Below are 21,724 nucleotides of genomic sequence, written 5' to 3'. Positions count from 1 at the left end.
AGGAAAATATCTCAGAACACCGGCCGGCGGGCTCAGGAGTAAATGGTGCGCGCAGAGAGCGCAATCATATCGCGGTCCGGCGATATAGGCGATATGGCGAAAATCCATATCGTGGCCCAAATTTATATCGCATATCGCCTATACCGCCCACCCCTAGTGGCATGTATAAATTCCACACATCACAAACTTTTATTTTAAGGAGGTGTGCTTTTAAGAGACTACTGGGATCAGAAATTTAGCCACATAAAAAGAGACTATACATTTTTACAATTTTCTTTTCACTTTGATGCAAAATTATAAAAAAGTTGCCTGTGAGTGTAAAGTGCTGGATGGGATTTTTCTTACAAAGTACCAGGGGTCTACTTTCTGAAGATATACACGTAGATTGAGTTAGGCCTCTTTCACACGGGCCTTGCGGGAAAATGTGCGGGTGCGTTGCGGGAACACCCGCGATTTTCCCGCGCGAGTGCAAAACATTGTAATGCTTTTTGCACTCGCGTGAGAAAAATCGCACATGTTTGGTACCCAAACCCGAACTTTTTCACAGAAGTTCGGGCTTGGGATCGGTGTTCTGTAGATTGTATTATTTTCCCTTATAACATGGTTATAAGGGAAAATAATAGCATTCTAAATACAGAATGCATAGTAAAACATCGCTGGAGGGGTTAAAAAAAAAAAAAAAAAAAAATCATTTAACTCCCCTTAATCCACTTGATCGCGTAGCCCGGCATCTGCTTCTGTCCCCTTTACTGAATAGGACCTGTGGTGAGCATTAATTATAGTTCAAGGACCTGTGATGACGTCACTCCGGTCATCACATGATCTTTTACCATGGTGATTCACCATGGTAAAAGATCATGTGACGTACCATGTGATGACTGGAGTGACGTCATCACAGGTCCTTGAACTATAATTAATGCTCACCACAGGTCCTATTCAGTAAAGGGGACAGAAGCAGATGCCGGGCTACGCGATCAAGTGGATTAAGGCGAGTTAAATGATTTTTATTTTTTTTAACCCCTCCAGCGATGTTTTACTATGCATTCTGTATTTAGAATGCTATTATTTTCCCTTATAACCATGTTATAAGGGAAAATAATAATGATCGTCTCCTAGCAACCATGCGTGAAAATCGCACCGCATCCGCACTTGTATGCGGATGCTTGCGATTTTCACGCAACCCCATTCATTTCTATAGGGCCTGCGTTGCGTGAAAAACGCAGAATATAGAGCATGCTGCAATTTTCACGCAACGCACAAGTGATGCGTGAAAATCACCGCTCATGTGAACAGCCCCATAGAAATGAATGGGTCGGTATTCAGTGCGGGTGCAATGCGTTCAACTCACGCATCGCATCCGCGCGGAATATTCGCCCGTGTGAAAGGGGCCTTGGGGTTGGGCGATATCAAAAATATTCAGACGATAACGATATTAAAAAACATCATCACGATACCGATATATATCGCGATAAATACCCGTTTAAAAGAAAAAACACAAGGAGACATTATACTGTATGGGGGCAACCACAAGGAGACATTATACTGTATGGGGGAAGCAACAAGGAGACGTTATACTGTATGGGGACAGCCACAAGGAGACGTTATACTGTATGGGGACAGCCACAAGGAGACGTTATACTGTATGGGGGCCACAAGGAGACGTTATACGGTATGGGGGAAGCCACAAGGAGACGTTATACTGTATGGGGGCAGCCACAAGGAGACGTTATACTGTATGGGGGCAGCCACAAGGAGACGTTATACTGTATGGGGGCAGCCACAAGGAGACGTTATACTGTATGGGGGCCACAAGGAGACGTTATACTGTATGGGGGCCACAAGGAGACGTTATACTGTATGGGGGAAGCCACAAGGAGACGTTATACTGTATGGGGGCCACAAGGAGACATTATACTGTATGGGGGCCACAAGGAGACATTATACGGTATGGGGGCCTCAAGCAGACGTTATACTGTATGGGGGGCCACAAAGACATTATACGGTATGGGGGCCTCAAGCAGACGTTATACTGTATGGGGGCAGCCACAAGGAGAAATTATACTGTATGGGGGCCACAAGGAGACGTTATACTGTATGGGGGAAGCCACAAGGAGACGTTATACTGTATGGGGGAAGCCACAAAGAGACGTTATACTGTATGGGGGAAGCCACGAGGAGACGTTATACTGTATGGGGGAAGCCACAAGGAGACATAATACTGTATGGGGCTTATACTGGTGGGACTCATGACCTGCATATTCCCCTTGGGTCTAGTACATCCCCATCTATGTGCACTGTACAAAGTACACTGTATACAGGGGTGGCCGGGTGCTGAATACTCTATATGGGGAGAGGGCGGGCGTTCATGTGTATATGCGGGGCAGTAAATGGTAAAGTGGTATATTTTTGTTTTGGGTGCCATTTCTAAACGCTAGAGCTGGCACTGCCTTATGCAGGGGCTGCTGCAAAAACCGATGAGCCTGCCAATAGATGGTAAGATAGGATAGGAGATAGTATTACCTAGGAGACATGTTTATTCATTACCCTAGTCCGCATGTGTTTTCCCCCGCTGTGGACAAGGGTACAGGCCTCAGGCCTGGCTCGCAGCTGGCCTGTGAGGATGCCGTTGTCTTTTCTCCTCTCTAATTGGCTGCTTAAGTTTGGGCCTTCAGGGTGGCCGTAGCGTGGCCTATGACTGCCAGTTCTCGGGTCGGTGGGTGGAGTTCAGGTAAAGTAGGAACGATGAGGGGGCGGTTGCAGTGAGAACTGGCAGGCAATGTGCACAGGCGGCCGGACGCAGACGTTTTAGAAGCGGTCAGTGCAAGTGCGATCTTTCTTATGACGTCACTAATATACCGCGGTAATTAAGGAACAGTGATATCGCCATATCGCTATTTCTTAATACCGCGGTATATCGCTAACACCGGTATATTGCCCAACCCTAGTATGAGTATGCTTAGAATCAGGACTATTTTTGCATGTCATAAATGTAAACGTTGTCTAAAAACTCCTGGAGGTGAAAGAGTTAAAGGCTATGAGCACATTTACAAAATCTTGTTTTCATTGTTCCAATGCAGCAATTAAAAAATTGAAAATGGTTAACCGTTAGGACACCAGATTTTTTTTTTCATTTTTGCGTTTTCATTTTTCTTCCCTACCTTCCTTGAGCCACAACTTTTTTTTTTTTCAGTTCACATAGCAATTCCTCCACTGTTTTATGGGTTTTGCTCCACAGCGTTCAGTTTGCAGCAAAAATGACCTGTGCCCTTTATTCTCTGGGTCAGTACAATTTCAACAATACCACATATGTATAGGTTTTTATGTCTAACTAGTGTAAAAATAAATGTAAACTTTTCACATTACCATATTCTCAACCCCATAACTTCTTTATAGTTATACAGTCCTGATCAAAAGTTTAAGACCACTTGAAAAATAGCAAAAAATCATATTTAGCATGGCTGGATCTTAACAAGGTTCCAAGTAGAGCTTCAACACGCAACGAGAAGAAATGAGAGTGAGACAAAACATTTTTTGAGCATTCAATTAATTGAAAATAACGATTAAACTGAAACAGGCTGTTTTTCAGCAGATCAAAAGTTTAGGACCACATGCCTTTAAAAGGCCAAATCTGTGCAAAGATGTGGATTAATTGTCATTTTCTGTCAGGTAGTCACACGTTGTGATGGCAAAGGCAAAAAAAACTCTCCCTTTTCAAACCTGGTCGGGTTGTTGAACTGCATAAGCAGGGTCTCTCACAGCGCACCATCGCTGCTGAGGTGGGACGCAGTAAGACAGTCATTTGGAATTTCTTAAATTATGGAACAAAAAAGTCAAGTGGAAGACCCAAAAAGATTTCATCAGCACTGAGCCGGAGGATCCAATTGGCTGTCCGTCAAGACACTGGACGATCCTCGACCCAAATTAAGGCCCTTAGTGGGGCTGACTGCAGCCCCATAACCATCAGACGGCATCTGAGACTGAAGGGCTTCAAAAACAAAAAACGTCTTCAAAGGCCTCATCTCCTTGAACGCAACAGAACTGCTCGTTTGGACTTTGCAAGAGAGCACCAAACATGGGACATTCAAAGGTGGAAGGAAGTTTTATTCTCTGATGAGAAAAAAAGTTAACCTTGATGGTCCTGATGGTTTCCAACATTACTGGCATGACAAGCAGATCCCACCTGAGATGTTTTCTACGCGCCACAGTGGAGGGGGAGCCATAATGGTCTGGGGTGCTTTTTCCTTCAGTGGAACAATGGAGCTTCAGGAAGTGCAGGGGCGTCAAACGGCCGCTGGCTATGTCCAGATGTTGCAGAATGCATTCCTCATGACTGAGGGCCCTCGTCTGTGTGGTAACAACTGGGTTTTTCAACAGGACAACGCTACAGTACGCAATGCCCGCAGGAGAAGGGACTTCTTCCAGGAGAATAACATCTCTTTTGGCCCATCCTGCATGTTCCCCTGATCTAAATCCAATTGAGAACCTTTGGGGATGGATGGCAAGGGAAGTTTACAAACAATTCCAGACAGTAGATGGCCTTCGTGTGGCCGTCTTCACCACTTGGAGAAATGTTCCCACTCACCTCATGGAAACGCTTGCATCAAGCATGCCGAAACAAATTTTTGAAGTGATAAACAATAACGGCAGAGCTACTCATTACTGAGTTCATGTTTGGAAGTTGGATTTCTGTTTTGGGGGGGTTTAGTTTTTTTTTGGAGGTGTGGTCCTAAACTTTTGATCAGCTGAAAAACAGCCTGTTTAAGTTTATTCATTTTCATTAAATTGAATGCTCAAAAAATGTTTCGTCTCACTCCCATTACTTCGTGTTGCATGTTGAAGCTCTACTTGGAACCTTGTTAAGGTCCAGCCATGCTAAATATGATTTTTTGCCATTTATCAAGTGGTCTTAAACTTTTGATCAGGACTGTACAATTTTGGAGCGTGTGATTTTTTTTCATCACATTTTAATAAAAAAAATTTGGGTTAAGAGAAGCGATGAAAAAATGGTAAATTGGCTATTTTGACCCTTTTTTCAGTTATGCCATTCGCAGTTTTGGAAAAACATTTTTATATTTTAATAGTACGGGCGTTTTCGGTCACCGTTATACCCATGAGGTTTATATTTTTTGTTATTTATGTATTTATTTATTTTTTGTAGGTAAAGGGGGATGATTTAATATATATTTTTAAACAGGTTTTGTTTTGCTTTCTTTTAATCATTTTGAAGCTCGTATTTGAGCCTACAAAATCCAATAATTTTTTAATGGATTTTTTATATCCATTAATTGTTCAGAATTGCTTCTTACAATGGCCTGCCACCTACTGGCCAAAATAATAATTGCAGTTTAATGCCCTGGGTCTCTTCAGCGAGATCCAGCATATTAAATTCAATTACAGACATCCTCATTGGCCGCAGGGGATGCCAGTAAGAAGCGGTTTTTCACTTGATCACGGCAGCTAAAGGCTTTAACCCCTTAAGGACACAGCCTTATTTCCCCTTAAGGACCAGGCCATTTTTTGCAAATCTGACCAGTGTCACTTTAAGTGGTGACAACTTTAAAACACTTTGACTTATCCAGGCTATTCTGAGATAGTTTTTTCGTCACATATTGAACTTCATGACACTGGTAAAATTAAGTAAAAAAAAAAATTCATTTTTATTTATAAAAAAAAATACCAAATTTACCAAATATTTGTAAAAAATTGCACATTTCCAAGTTTCAATTTCTCTACTTCTATAATACATAGTAATACCTACAAAAATAGTTATTACTTTACATTCCCCATATGTCTACTTCATGTTTGGCTCAATTTGGGAATGATATTTTATTTTTGGGGGATGTTACAAGGCTTAGAAATTTAGAAGCAAATCTTCAAATTTTTCAGAAATTTTCAAAAACCCACTTTTTTCAGGTCTTAAGTCACTTTGTGAGGCTCACATAATAGAAACCACCCAAAAATTACCCCATTCTGGAAACTACACCACTCAAAGTATTCAAAACTGATTTTACAAACGTCGTTAACCCTTTAGGTGTTCCACAAGAGTTAATGGCAAATGGTGATAAAATTTCAGAATTTAGATTTTTGGGCAAATTTTTCATTTTAATCCATTTTTTCCAGTAACAAAGCAAGGGTTAACAGCCAAACAAAATGCTATATTTATTGCCCCGATTCTGTAGTTTGCAGAAACACCCCATATGTAGCCGTAAACTGCTGTACGGGCACACAGTAGGGCGTAGAGGTAAAGGTGCGCCGTATGGTTTTTGGAAGCCAGATTTTGCTGGACTGTTTTTTTGACACCATGTCCCATTTGAAGCCCCCCTGATGCACCCCTAGAGTAGAAACTCCATAAAAGTGACCCCATCTAAGAAACTACACCCCTCAAGGTATTCAAAACTGATTTTACAAACTTTATTAACCCTTTAGGTGTTGCACAAGATTTAATGGAAAATAGAGATACAATTTCAAAATTTCACTTTTTTGGCAGATTTTCAATTTTAATATTTTTTTTCCAGTTACAAAGCAAGGGTTAACAGCCAAACAAAACTCATTATTTATGGCCCTGATTCTGTAGTTTACAGAAACACCCCATATGTGTTCGTAAACTGCTGTACGGGTTTTTTGACCATGTCCCATTTGAAGCCCCCCTGATGCACCCCTAGAGTAGAAACTCCAAAAAAGTGACCCCATTTTAGAAACTACGGGATAGGGTGGCAGTTTTCTTGGTACTAGTTTAGGGTACATATGATTTTTGGTTGCTCTATACCACACTTTTTGTATGGCAAGGTAACAAGAAATAGCTTTTTTGGCACCGTTTTTTTTTTGTTATTTACAACATTCATCTGACAGGTTAGATCATGTGGTAATTTTATAGAGCAGGTTGTCACAGACACGGCGATACCTAATATGTATACAATTTTTTTATTTATGTAAGTTTTACACAATGATTAAATTTTTTAAACAAAAATTTTTTTTTTGTGGTCTCCATAGTCTAAGAGCCATAGTTTTTTCAGTTTTTGGGCGATTGTCTTATGTAGGGTCTCATTATTTGTGGGAAGAGATGACCGTTTGATTGGCACTATTTTGGGGTGCATATGTCTTTTTGATCGCTTGCTATTACACTTTTTGTGACTTAGGATGACAAAAAATGGCTTTTTTTACACCGTTTTTATTTTTATTTTTTTACGGTGGTCATCTGAGTGGTTAGGTCATGTGATCTTTTTATAGAGCCGGTCGATACGGACGCGGCGATACCTAATATGTATACTTTTTTTTAATTTATATAAGTTTTACACAATGATTTCATTTTTGAAACAAAAAAAAAATATCATGTTTTAGTGTTTCCATAGTCTAAGAGCCATAGTTTTTTCAGTTTTTGGGCGATTATCTTGGGTAGGGTATGATTTTTGCGGGATGAGATTACGGTTCGATTGGTACTATTTTGGCGTACATGCGACTTTTTTGATCACTTTTATTACCTTTTTTGGGAAGTAAGGTGGGCAAAATTTCAATTTTCTCACCGTTTTTTTTATGGCGTTCACCGTGTGGGGAAAGTAACATGACCGTTTTATAGATCAGGTCGTTACGGACGCGGCGATACCTAATATGTGTAGTGTATTTTTTTTTTTTTTTTTTTATTCAGTGATAAAAATATTTTTGTTTTTTTACTTTACTTTTTTCACTTTTTTTTTTTTTTTGACCCAGACCCACTTGGTTCTTGAAGATCCAGTGGGTCTGATGTCTGAATAATACAGTACAGTACACTATATAGTGTATTGTACTGTATTTTACTTACACTTTGTCTGAACAGATCTATGCCTTTAGCACATATCTGTTCAGCACCATGGACAGCAGGATGCCTGAGAAGGCGTCCTGTTGCCATGGGAACCTTTCCCGTCTGCTCAGTTGTGGCCACAACTGCACAGACGGGGAAGGGTAAGGAGGGGGGCTCCCTCTGTGACCCCATCCTGTCTGGGGGCTGCAAAGGCACAGCAGCCCCCCGATGGGAGAGGGAGGGAGCTCCCGACTGTTAACCTCTGCTCTTCCATACCGCGGTCCGGGAAAGGGTTAAACGGCTGACATCACAGCACAGATGTCAGCTGTTTATACCAGAGTGTCAGCAATGTGCTGACACGCTGGTATACCCACTGGCCACCAATCACCAATGATTATTCAAGAAGAGGCGGGCTGGGGAGCCCGCCTCCCGCACCGCCCGCAACCCCCCGCCATAAAATCACTCAGGGGTGCAGGGGGGGTGAAAATCTATATTTTGGCCATGTTAAAGTTTCTGATCCCCGCGGTCAGGGACCGCGGGGATCAGAAACTGCAGCAAACCGCAGGTCTGAATTGACCTGCGGTTTGCTGTGATCGCCGACACTGGGGGGTCACGGGACCCCCCCGCGCATTTAGCCAAGGTGCCTGCTCAATGATTTGAGCAGGCACCTTGTTCCGATCACCGCCAGCCGGGCAGCAGTGATCGGAACAACACATGACGTACCGGTACATCATGTGTCCTTAAGGACTCGGGAAACATGCCGTACCGGTACGTCATGTGTCCTTAAGGGGATAATGGCAGCGGGTCTCTGCAGTTTGAAACTGCACATGCGAGCGGGTGCCATGTTTGCACTTCGCTCCTGCGCCGTAGAGAAAGGGTTAAATCAAGACTATTTGCAAAGTTTCTTAATAATTAAAGGAGTTGTCCCACTTTAGAAAATGGCATTCATCACGTAGACAAAGTTAATAAAAGGCATTCACTAATGTATTGTGAATGAGCATGTTCTCTGTCTTGCTGGTGTGATTAATTTTTCTGTTGCATTACACACTTCTCGTTTCCATAATTACCACCACCCCCAATTCCAGCAGCGGTGACCATGCTTGCACACTTTAGCAAAAAGCTCTGGCTTCTCTGGTGGATGGGACTGCATTTTCAATAGTGTGCAGGCATGTCCACTGCTGCTGGATTGCAGGGTGGTCGTAACCCCTGAATACTAGCAGTGTATTATGTGATGAGAAAATGAATCAAGCCAGCAAAGGAGGCAATATGGACAAACACAATACATTAGTAAGTGTCTTGTATTACCTTTGTCTACATTAGGGTCTACTTCGGTCCCTCGGGATCATCTCATGTGGCCCTCGACCCCATGCCAGGACACATACTGAAAATGCTAATGACAGCTTCCATTATGGAAGTGCTCATTAGCATGCGGGAGGCACAGAAAGATGAGAAAAGCACTGTCTGTTCTCACCTTCCCTGGTCTTCCTCTGGCCCCGCTCTGTGTCCTGATATGTTTAGTGTCAGGACATAGTGCACTAAGACACATACTATGACCTGACGCTGTGTGCTGTCAGGTCACAATACTGCGCGGCAGGAAAACGACCAGTGAGGGCAAGTGAAGCTGGGTGAACCCCTCCCTGGAACCCCCTAGGCTTAGCTTGCCTGCCATTAATGCCAAACAAAGAACTAAATACATAACATTCTGAACTTAAAAATTAGACTGCCATGTGTGGTCAAAATGGCACCTGTACCATACCATATGTAATATTTAGCGCAGGCACCATTTTGTGCTGCAAAAATACAGCGCTATAAAATATTGCGATACTCCAAAAAAAAAAAACTGTGCATTCCGCATTTTATGGAACGTCCAGACCATAATATTACAGTCCGATCATATTTTTTGGGGGGGACAAGGTGACAAATGGAGAATCGCGCAGGTTTTTATTAATTTTTTTGTTCACCACATAGGACTTTTTTTTATATTTTAATAGTTTGGACTTTTTGGACGTGGCAATATGCGATATGTTTATTTATTCTTTATATATAAAATTGGGAAAGGGGGTGATTCATACTTATTATATGGGTGTTTTTTATCTTTTTTATTACTTTTTATTTAATAATCATCATTTCCCCCTTAGGGGCTAGAACCTATTCACTCTAATAGAGTTCAATTAGGGTGAATAGGACTTCACACTCTCCCTGCTGCCCTGGGCTTTGTGCACACAGCAGCAGGGAGCTTACCATGGGAGCTAGAGCTTCTGTAGCGACCATGGCAGCTAGGGCTTCTGTAGCGTCCTGGCTGCCATGGTAACCGATCAGAGCCCCACGATTACACTGCTGGGGCTCTGATCACAAGCGCCACTGCCACCAATGAGGAGGAGGGGAGGGGACCCTGTGGCCACTGCCACCAATGATTTTAATACTGGTGGGGTTGAGGGGAGGAGTCGTACTGCGCCACCAATGATTGTAATACTGGGGAAGATGGGAGGGGGGCGCACTGCGCCACCAATGATAATTAACATTTAATACAGGTGCAGCACCTGAGGGGTTAACTGCTGCTGATTGCAGCTCCCCACCAGCACCCGCCTCCTGGATTTGTATTAAACGTTTACCTTCATTGGTGGCACAGTGCGCCCGCCCATCTCTCCTCATTGGTGGCAGCGGCACAGGGGGAGGGAGAGAGTGCTTCCTTCTCCCCTGTGCTGCTGAGTAGAACACGGAGCCCGCTGAGAGCAGCGCGTTCCATGTTCTCTGATACTAGACTGCACAATAGTCTAGTATCGAAAAAAGGCAAATCCTGGTATCGAGGTCAATACCAGACAAAAGTATCGATTGGGTATCGAACATTTGAAACAACCCTATACAGCGTTCTACATTGTTTTAATTGAACCGCAATTTATGTAACTTACTAAGTCAATTATATATGTTAGACCAAATATAGCAATCAAATTCTTAAGTTGAGAATTTTGTATGGCCCACGAATGAGGTTACAAATATCCAAATGGCCCTAAGAAGCAAAAATGTTCCCCCCACCCCTGGTCTACATGATAAATGCCATTTAAGTGAGACAACCCCCCTTAACTATATTACTTATGGTTTTGCTCCCTACCGCTTGCCAACATGCAAAAAGTGGGGACAGGGATTTTGGCTGTAGGATATGGTTCCAGAGTCTGTTTATAGTATGTAAACATGGATACACATAGGTATGCAAAAAAAAACACAAACACAAAAAAACAGTACAATGTATTGTATATAAAGACTATGTAAAGTTTCTTTATTTTCTAATTTTAGATATGTTGAAACTAGGGTTGCACCGGGTATCGAATTATTGATACCAAATTTATACTTTTGTACCAGTATCAATTTGTTACTGGAATTTGCCCTTAACGATATTAGGCTGCACTACTCCGCAAGCGACATATTCCCTCAGCAGCACAGGGGAGAAGGAAGCAGTCTCTCGCTCCCCCCTGTGGTACTGCTGCCACCTATGAAAGGAGAGAGGGGAGGACGAGGGGAGGGGCTGTGGCCACTGCGCCACCAATGAAAATAACTAACGTTTAATACAGATACAGGAGGCGGGTGCCGGCGGCAGAATCACATATCCGGCACCCAACCTCTATGACAGGGAACTGCAATCAGTGGCAGTTAACCCCTCAGGACGCTACTGAAGACCTGGCTGCCATGGTAAGCTTTGTGCACACGGCAGCAGGGAGAGTGTAATGTCCCATTTACCCTAATAGATCTCTATTAGGGTGAATAACACAAGGGATTAAAAGATCTCAGGTTCTAGGCCCCTAAGGGGGATAATAGCTATTAAATAAAAAGTTAAAAAATAAATAAAAGAAAAAATTAAGTGTTTCAAAAAAACACCAAAATATTAAATATAAATCACCCCCTTCCCCAATTTTACATTTAAAATATATAAACATATTGCATATCGCCACCTCCGAAAAGTCCAAACTATTAAAATATAAAAAAATCTATGCGATGAACACCTAAACAGAAAAAATAAAATAAAAACTGCGCAATTCGCCATTTTTTGGTCACCTTACCCACCCCCAAAAAATAGGATAGGACTGTTTGATTATGAGCTGGATGTTCCATAAAATGCTGAATGCAGGCAGCTTTTTTGGTGTTTATTTTTTTTGCGAATCTCAAATATCGCAATGCTTTTTTATGGTATCGAAATCGAATCAAAATTTTGGTATTGTGACAACCCTAGTTGGAACAATTAAGAAATAGCTTCAAAAGTGAAAATAAATTTTAGGTTAGAAAAGTCAGACATACTATCTACTAACTAGAAAAGTCAGACATAAAAGTATTTTTCTTTTTAAAGTTTCATGAAAAAGACACCCTTGAATTATGATGAAATCAAGAGCAAAGTGATTTAATTGCCAGTTAAAAACAACTATGCAAACTCTTTGAACCAAATCTCTGGTCATGGAAGACTGCTTTTAGCACTTGGTTTCTCATTTAACATCTTACCTTTGCACCAGTTGCACAATGCTCTGTGTGTTCATGAAGAAAACCTCACGTTCAGATTTACGGTTCAGTGTAGCTGCGTGACTGTCTAATATATTTGCAATCTGTGGGGAAAATAAATAAATAAAATAGCTAGCTTAAAAATATGCATTACTTTGAAAGGGCCTGCTTAAAATGGGTCTGCCGGAAAAGGTATAAACATGGAGGGAGATTTATCAAACTGGTGTAAAGTAGAACTGGCTTAGTTGGCTATAGCAACCAATCAGATTCTACCTTTCATATTTCTCAGCTCCTTTGGAAAATGAAAGGTGGAATCTGGCTGCAATGAGCAACTAAGCCAGTTCTGCTTTACACCAGTTTGATAAATCTCCCCCATGGTTTCCAGCAACCAGTCCTAGTATGTTGCCTCCCCTTATAATCTGCTTAGGAGAGGTGAGGAGGCAGGGCCTCGTTACACTGCACATTGGCCCTGCAGTCACTCCACACTGATGAGATGTGTTGTCAGGCTTCTCAACCTGATGGCATATCACGAGAAAGAACGTACAGCATTTGGGGGGATACTCTGGGGGTTCATTTACTAATCTGAAATACACCTACATTAGGAGTATTGCAGGCACAAATGCGGCACAACTGTTAGTTTTGCCGCTATCTGCGACTTTTCCCCGCCCATGCCGGGTCTAAAATTGTGGGCATGGGAAGGGGACAGGGAGGTAGGCACTTCTCATTTATCATTTTCCACGCCTGTTTTAGGCATAGAAAATGGTCTAAATTTAAGACCGCTCAGAAGCTGTATTACATTTAGAACTGGCGCTGGATGCGCTGACTTTCTGAAGAGGCCTGCGCCTCTTCAGAACTTCGGCGGATCCACCGCTAGCTATGGTCCTTTATTGAGACCAGCGTCTAAAACGCCAGTCTTCATAAATTTGCCCCTATATTTCCTTATGGACAGTGTCTAATCATCGTGAGGCTACGGCAATGCTCCTCTAGAATGCTGGGAAGAGGGTATGCAGATCAGCTCTTAGCAAGCTCTGGCTCTAACAGCTGACTGCAGATGAGTTGGTGACTTACTTGTTATTCAAGTCATGTCTTAAAGGGAACCTGTCACCGGGATTTTGTGCATAGAGCTGAGGACATGGGTTGCTAGGTGGCCGCTAGCACATCCGCAATATCCAGTCCCCATAGCTCTGTGTGCTTTTATTGTGTAAAAAAAACGATTTGATACATATGCAAATTACCCTGAGATGAGTCAGAGCTTGAAAATTTGACTCTTCTCTGGTCACACAAGTAAGATATGACTCTTTTATGTTAATTTGCATATGTATCAAATCGTTTTTTTTACACAATAAAAGCACACAGAGCTATGGGGACTGGGTATTGCGGATATGCTAGCGGCCATCTAGCAACCCATGTCCTCAGCTCTATACACAAAATCCAGGTGACAGGTTTCCTTTAAGGCCTGCTTAAAAGGTTGAACATTGAATTATTGGAGAGCTACCTTACATCTGGTGGCATTAGGTGCACAGCTTGTCAAGAGCTGATTTATATACATTCTTCCCAGCATTCCAGAGGAGCATTGCCTGGTCTATAAACTCCTCACTCCAATTAGGCTCTCTCTATAGAATATAAAGAATCCTCAGAATCCTGACCTAGGCCTCTCACCCAGTTAAGCCAGTACACTCTGTTCTGCACGGATGAGGAGTAAACACCCCAAAACAGCTGTCTGCAGATAAGGTACTTGTCATCCAAGTCATGTTGGAAGGTCTGTTTAAAAGGTTGAACACTGACCTATAAAATAGCTACCTTACATCTGTGGCATTAGAGGCAGAGCTCGCCAAGAGCCATTTTGCATTCTCTCCATCTATGGTACAGCAGCAGTTCTACTCTACAATAAATGGTAATGCAATCCTCTGTGTGATATGCTGTGATAGCGGAGCAGGCTTACAGGAACAGGGAGAACAGATCAAGTGCCTGAAGTGACAGCATTTTTTCTAGCACTAGACCACAGAGCTGGTAGTATGAATCAAAACAAACCACCAGCACTTGCGTCAATTGCAAATGACACATCCAGATTTTGTCTCTTACAGAAAAAAACTCGTGTCACCTACTGTATACAGATATGAGCACAGTTCATTTGTTGGCCACAGCTTACGTATCTAAGCCATGGCTTGAACATATTAGCAAACAGAAGGACTCTCTAATGAATGAATGAATGCATGAATGCTTAAAATATTATTAGATAAAATGGCCAATAAACACTATTCCTAAGAACACTATCCCTTTTTCGCTGTAATAATAGTTATACTGGAAAAAATGCGCACTTCACTGAAAATTACCTGTTGGCTTGGAAACTGGCACAACACAGAAGTAATGTTACTAGCATACTGGGCCATCTCTTTTTTTATTGCTTTTTCCACATTTGGGGGAATACGCCCTGATACACTTGTCATGATGTCCTGAAGTTCAAGCAAAGGAAGTGATGGGTCCCTGAGTGTCTTCATTAGTCTTTCCACCGAGTCTTTTACCTGGCAAGAAAAAAATTAAAATGAAAATAAATGAATGTTTAGTTCTCTCACTTTTTAGAAACAAGACTGACAACAGCATCTGCCCTACTCAGGGATTTTAAATGGTCATTACTCTCTGAACCATACCTCCTACCCAATCCTCCCCTTTGTCCCTGTCTTGTAGGTTTGTTCTTTTGTTTTTTCAATAGATTCCTGTAGGCATACTCGCCTCCTTTCAGACTATTTTCCGGACATTACTGTATTAAACGATTGCCATTGTTTCTTATAACCTTTTTGCAAGGGGATGCCTTATTTGACTGTGATGCTTTTACGTATTATCTTCTAGTGTCAACAAATGTTGAAATAACCTATACTGTTTAATACAAAGCGTTAAAACCATAAAACAAGATTGAACTTCACACTGAAAAATACTTAAACCGTTATTTTAAAAAAACAAAAAAAAACAACTTTATATAATTTCAGTAAGAAGTCTGTATGTCCTACGTTGCATATGCCATAAGGTTGCATTCAAATAGCAACACTAAGTATACAACTAATATGGCAAAAGGCCATATTACATACAGTATTACATGCAGTCATGTCAAAACAGGCATGGTATTTTCCAAATAAAGTAATGAAAAGGGCCTTATAATTATTCGTGACAGATGAATGGAAATGGCCATATTACTATGACTGTCTGCATGCAGCCCAAAACTACTGCTAGCAATAACAATTCCCATTCATAGTAACACTCAATTCACACCATGTTTTTTCAGAAACTTGGCAGTATACATCTTGCTTATTAAAAGATAATTGTATTTTTTTTCCCCATGTATGAACATTATCTCTTAATGATCAGGCCCATTTGGTATACAGGTACTTTTATATTATAGTTTATCCTAGGGTTATGTGATCAGCGGGTTTCAATACCACGCTCATCAGCTGTACACAGCTCCATACATTGTCCAGTGAAGTGAATGGGAGTTCACTGCAGCGCCATCCACTACAGAAACGGCGACGCCATGTAGTTCTGGTGCAAGATCTGATCAGAGGGGGTGTGAGGTGTCGGACCCTGAAAATCATATTAAAGCCCTCAATATAAAATTACCAGAATTAAATGCCCTTTAATGCTATTTTTTTTTTTTTTTTTGTTCCTTCAGCAGCCATATGCTTTTTTTTTTCCATTGATGGTGCTCTGAGGCCTTGATTTATGCACAATTTTTTTTGTTTTTTTTAACATTGCTTGTGGGTGCATATAAAGTACACACATGCACAATAAACATAACACAGATGGCTGCCTGGGCAACACTTAGAGTGCCCTATTAACAGACTTATTGTACATACTGTACAGACAGTCCAGAGATGGCTATACTACACAGGGGTCTTTCGGTCCCAATAGTGAAACCAAGGAGGAAATCCAGTGACCTGATTGTAACCCATGTAGCACGGGCATGTTGTGGTATAGTTCGCCATTAGACAACACTTCAAATATAAAAATTGTGGTTACTTACCTTGCTGCTGAAGTAAGGTTCTGGAAGGCAATATCCATTCATGACATTTACCAGGTTATCTAAAACATTGTGAAAAACCCGATGTAGCTTCTCTCCTTGCAAAGCCGTGCTGTAGATAACTGGCAAGGATCCTGTGTGAAGTTCAGCCTAGAAATAGGTGGAAAAAAATAACACCTGCACATATACATGCAAAATACATGAAGATGTAAAACATTACTATTTATACTAAGGACAATTACATGTGACCATGGTTCTACTGATGAAATCAGATCTAAAAAAAAAAACTGTTTACACAAATAAGCTAGTGCCCCATTAATTTAGCTATGTTTAATCACTTCCAGACCAGGCCATTTACCCCCTGACTAATTTTGCAAATCTGACGTTATGAGTTAATAACTTTGTAATGCTTTTAAAGGGGTTATCCAAGTTTGAATAACCCCCTCTAGGATACTTGGCCCCGCTACCTGCACAAAACTTGGATAAAAATAAATGATTTAAAAAATAAAAGCTTTTTGGAGGAAAATATATTACCATCCAAAGGTTATTCCATCATGAAATATAGATTTGTTTTTTAATTATGTAGAATAAGGCTGTCTATGTTAAATTTTTTGGGTAAATAAATTCCATTAATCCATCCACAATGTCTTGCTCTTCCAGAGGTTTTTGTAAGATTATTGGGCAGTTTCTCTGCCTACAAGATATGATCACAGATGCTTGGTTTACTTTTGCAGTTCTCAAACCTGAATTTGACTCAGCAGAGATCACATGCCTCTTCTTCACAGCAAAAATGTTATAACATGAACAGAGTTGAGAAAAAGACCTTAATCCTAACTTCTACAAACCTATGAATACAGAATCAACTAATATAAAAAGTTGTTATTCTAAAAATCTTGATCTACTTGCATATTATAAGTTATACCAGCAAGAATTAGTCTTTATGTAGAAAACTATGATTTAAATCAAGCCTTACTGACTAGTGATTTAAATCGTGATTTAAATCAGTTTGATTTAAATCAAATCCACCCTGCCTGGTATACAACGCCAGTTTCCTCCAGGATCGCTCCATGGCTGTCGCTGCCTCTCCCCTGCCGGTAGAAGGAGACAGCCAATAGCAGGCCATGTCGATGACCAGCACCCTTGCATGACGTGTGCAGGGTCGCGGGGCCAGGTATCTTAGAGGGGGTTATTAAAACTTTGATAACCCCTGTAATTATCCAAGCCATTCTGAGATTGATTTTGGTGACACATTGTATGTCATGTTAATGGTAAATTTGAGTAAAAAAAAATACACAGTACAGACCAAAAGTTTGGACACACCTTCTCATTCAAAGAGTTTTCTTTATTTTCATGACCATGAAAATTGTAGATTCACACTGAAGGCATCAAAACTATGAATTAACACATGTGGAATTATATACATAACAAACAAGTGTTAAACAACTGAAAATATGTCATATTCTAGGTTCTTCAAAGTAGCCACCTTTTGCTTTGATTACTGCTTTGCACACTCTTGGCATTCTCTTGATGAGCTTCAAGAGGTTGTCCCCTGAAATGGTTTTCACTTCACAGGTGTGCCCTGTCAGGTTTAATAAGTGGGATTTCTTGCCTTATAAATGGGGTTGGGACCATCAGTTGCGTTGAGGAGAAGTCAGGTGGATACACAGCTGATAGTCCTACTGAATAGACTGTTAGAATTTGTATTATGGCAAGAAAAATGCAGCTAAGTAAAGAAAAAACTAGTGGCCATCATTACTTTAAGAAATGAAGGTCAGTCAGTCAGCCAAAAAATTGGGAAAACTTTGAAAGTAAGGGCTATTTGACCATGAAGGAGAGTGATGGGGTGCTGCGCCAGATGACCTGGCCTCCAGTCACCGGACCTGAACCCAATCGAGATGGTTTGGGGTGAGCTGGACCGTAGAGTGAAGGCAAAAGGGCCAACAAGTGCTAAGCATCTCTGGGAACTCCTTCAAGACTGTTGGATGACCATTTCAGGGGACTACCTCTTGAAGCTCAAGAGAATGCCAAGAGTGTGCAAAGCAGTAATCAAAGCAAAAGGTGGCTACTTTGAAGAACCTAGAATATGACATATTTTCAGTTGTTTCACACTTGTTTGTTATGTATATAATTCCACGTGTTAATTCATAGTTTTGATGCCTTCATAGTCATGAAAATAAAGAAAACTCTTTGAATGAGAAGGTGTGTCCAAACTTTTGGTCTGTACTGTATATATATAAATTTGGAATAATAATTCACTATTTTCTAAATCTGAATCTCTCTGTCTTTAAGACAGATCGTTATACCTCATAAAACAGTTATTAACATTCATCATAGGTCTACTTTATGTTGGCATCATTTTGGTAATGCTATTTTATCCTTTTAGGCTGTTCGAATGTTTACAATTTCAGAAGCAATTCTTAAAATTTTCAAGAATATTTCCGAAACAAAAAGGACCAATTCAGTTCTGATGTCACTTTGAGGAGCTTACATAATAGAAATCACCCAAAAATGTCCCCATTTTAGAAACTACTGCACTCAAAGTATTCAAAACTGATTTTGGAAACCCTTGGTATTTCACAGGAAATAAAGCAAATTGGAGGTGAAACTTCAAAATTTCATTTTTTAGCAGATTTTCCATTTTAATCTTTTCCTGTAACACATCATGGGTCAACAACAAAACAAACCTCAATATTTATTACCCCGATTCTGCAGTTTAAATACACTCCCTATATGTGGTCATAAACTGCTGTATGAGCGCCACATGGATTTTGTTGGGCAGATTTTGCTGGAATAACCTTTGGGACCTGTGCTGCATTAGAAGAGATTTTGATGTACCCCTACAGTGGAAACCTCAAAAAAAAAAAAAATCATTTTTAAATCAATTTTTTTTTATAAACTGATATATTAGCTCCATTTACAGGGGGAATACAACCCCCAGAGAGTCTGTACAGGCTCACTGTAGGGCTCATCGAGGTCTCAGGAAGACCTGACAGGAACTGCAGTCTCCCAGCCCCAGCGGTCATGTAGCCGGAGAAGGAAGCAGCATATCACTTCATCAGCTGTATACACAACGCTTGTTCAGCGCAGTGTATACAGCGATCCAGAAGGCAGGGACATTGTGGAATGGTCCCTGCCTTCTCTATTGGGTGCCCTGCTGTACCTGACTAGTGATTAGCGTGGAGCTGCAATCTCTAGATGGACGCTTCAGAATGTCCATTCAGAGAAGTCCCGACCGCTAGGATGTTTATAATCTATGGGCAGTCAGGACAGGTTAATGAAATCAAGTTAAATTATTATGACCATTATTAAGAGTCATTTATATGGGGTGTGTTATAGGCTGCAGCATACATATACCTTGTTGCTGCCATGAGTAAAAGGGACAATTTATCAGAGTTGCAAAAAGGGATGATTACTGGTTATTTCTGAAAATGCAGCTTGTGAACTGTTCACGTGCTGCTGTGGTAAAAGTGTATCGTGAGTGGAAATAGCACAACTGCAAATATGCAATGTGGAAACTGAAGAGCACCATATGCCATTAATGTGGGAGGTGAACATTGGCCAAGAAGATGCATGAGGGTACACAGACGCTACAGTGGAACAGCTCACTATGCAAATGAACCAGGGGGGTATCAGACACTAGTCAGTTCAGCAAACCCTACTGTGTATGGTGCGCCAAAATAGACGGATGGTCACTGCAGTTCTGCTAAGTAGGTTGCATTGGCAAAAAAGGATTCCATTTTTGATGCAGTACTGGAATTGAACCTCTGCCGATTTGCAAAAGGTTGACTTCTCCAAATAGTCACGTTTTCTACTTCATTAAACAGATAGACACATTAGAGAACAAATACCCTGCAACCACTGTGGAAGAACACAAACTGGTGGCAGCAGCATTATGGTCTCGGAAATGTTTTCGTGGCATTCTCTGAACCTACTCATCCATGTGGAACTCACTCAACAGATTTGAATCCATCCTTGTACATCATGTACACCCATACATGCTGATTTTCTTCCCTGGGGCGGATAGGATCTTCCAGAAAGACAATGCGACATGTCACACTGCTAGAAATATCTTACACTGGTTGGAAGAGCAAGACCAGGACTTCCAAGTACTACCTTGGCCCCCTTGTTCCCCAGACTTGAACCCAATTGTGCATCTGTGGAATCACTTTATTTCGTGTTCACTCTATGGATCCTCCCCCCATGCAACCTTCAGCAGCTGTGGGATGCACTGCAGTCAGCATGGCTCCAGATACCTGCGACAACCTACCCATACCTTACTGAATCACTCCCAGCTAGTCCAGCTGCTCTCCGTGCTGCACAATGTGGTTACTCTGGATATTGGCTGCGGTCATAATAATGAGACTCAGGAGGGTTCGGACTGATATCTCTATCTTTAATTCTAAGGGCTGTCTCCCTTTTTGCCAGGCAGTCAATATCTCCCACTGAAGATCCCTTGAGTGGAATTGGGCCCACATTACTGCCGGAATGCATGAAGTCAGGCTTCCTAGGATTGACATACCTTTTCGTAAGGAGATTTTTGGATGATTGATTAACATCTGTATCTTCCTCTTTATATTCCAAATCTTGTCCTCTGGCAACAGGCACGTCTGCTTCCTGGAATCTAAAATTAAACCTAGGAATTGTTGGCACTGAAGAGGGTACGATTTTGACTTTTCCTTGTTTAAGATCCATCCCAATTTTTCCAAGATCCTCATCACTACTTGTGCTGCTCTGCTGCATGCTACTTTTTTCTGCTACAATTAGAAAATCGTCCAGGTATGGGATAAATATTATATCCTTTTCTCGAATATGGGCTGACATTTCCGCCACTATTTTGGTAAACACCCTGGGTGCCATTGATAATCCGAATGGAAGAGCCTGGAACTGAAAATGGTAGATGACTCCCTGTATATCCACTGCTACTCTCAAGTACTTTTGATGACCCTGATAAATAGGAATGTGATAGTAAGCGTCTGGATGTACAGCCATAAAACACTCTAGAAACAGTAGATTTATCACTGACCTCATAGTCTCCATTCAGAATTTTTTCTAACTAAGGAACCGGTTTAACTTTTTAAAATTTATAATAGTTCTGAAGGAACCATCCGTTTTTTTTTTACTAGGAATAGTGGAGAGTAAAAACCCTGTTTTTCCTGACCCCTTGATACTGGGACTAATACCCTTTTTTCTAAGGATAATACTAAGGATAGTACTTCTGAAATACCTGCTATTCCTTCTGTCTGATCTTGTTATCATGAATCTTGGAGGAGGTAGGGAGCGAAATTCCAGTCTCAGGCCCAGACCCAATGTATCCAAGATCCAGGGACTCCTGGAAATAAGTGTCCATGCAGGAAGAAAACTTTTTAGTCAGCCTCCTACATGGCACCTGGCGTCATTGCTGACCTGTTTTTTTTGTCCTCTCTAGAATATCTATTAAAGAAGAAACCGCTCCCCCCCTT

General features: G+C 41.2%; 1 protein-coding gene across 1 annotated transcript in view; it reads right to left on the bottom strand.

The window, feature by feature from the left end:
* The window catches only part of ACACA (acetyl-CoA carboxylase alpha), a 993,014-nt gene that overhangs the window by 747,049 nt on the left and 224,241 nt on the right, over positions 1-21,724 (bottom strand). The window contains exons 20-22 of the mRNA XM_040424192.1: positions 16,269-16,415; positions 14,590-14,778; positions 12,260-12,360 (exon numbers count right to left, since the gene is read on the bottom strand). Coding sequence (XP_040280126.1) covers positions 12,260-12,360; positions 14,590-14,778; positions 16,269-16,415 — 437 coding nt within the window. The remainder of the gene's footprint in view (positions 1-12,259; positions 12,361-14,589; positions 14,779-16,268; positions 16,416-21,724) is intronic.

This window comes from Bufo bufo, chromosome 3, assembly GCF_905171765.1.
Source record: "Bufo bufo chromosome 3, aBufBuf1.1, whole genome shotgun sequence".
NCBI lineage: Eukaryota > Metazoa > Chordata > Amphibia > Anura > Bufonidae > Bufo > Bufo bufo.
Note: the sequence above shows the minus strand (reverse complement) of the source record. Positions and strands in the feature narration are given on the sequence as shown.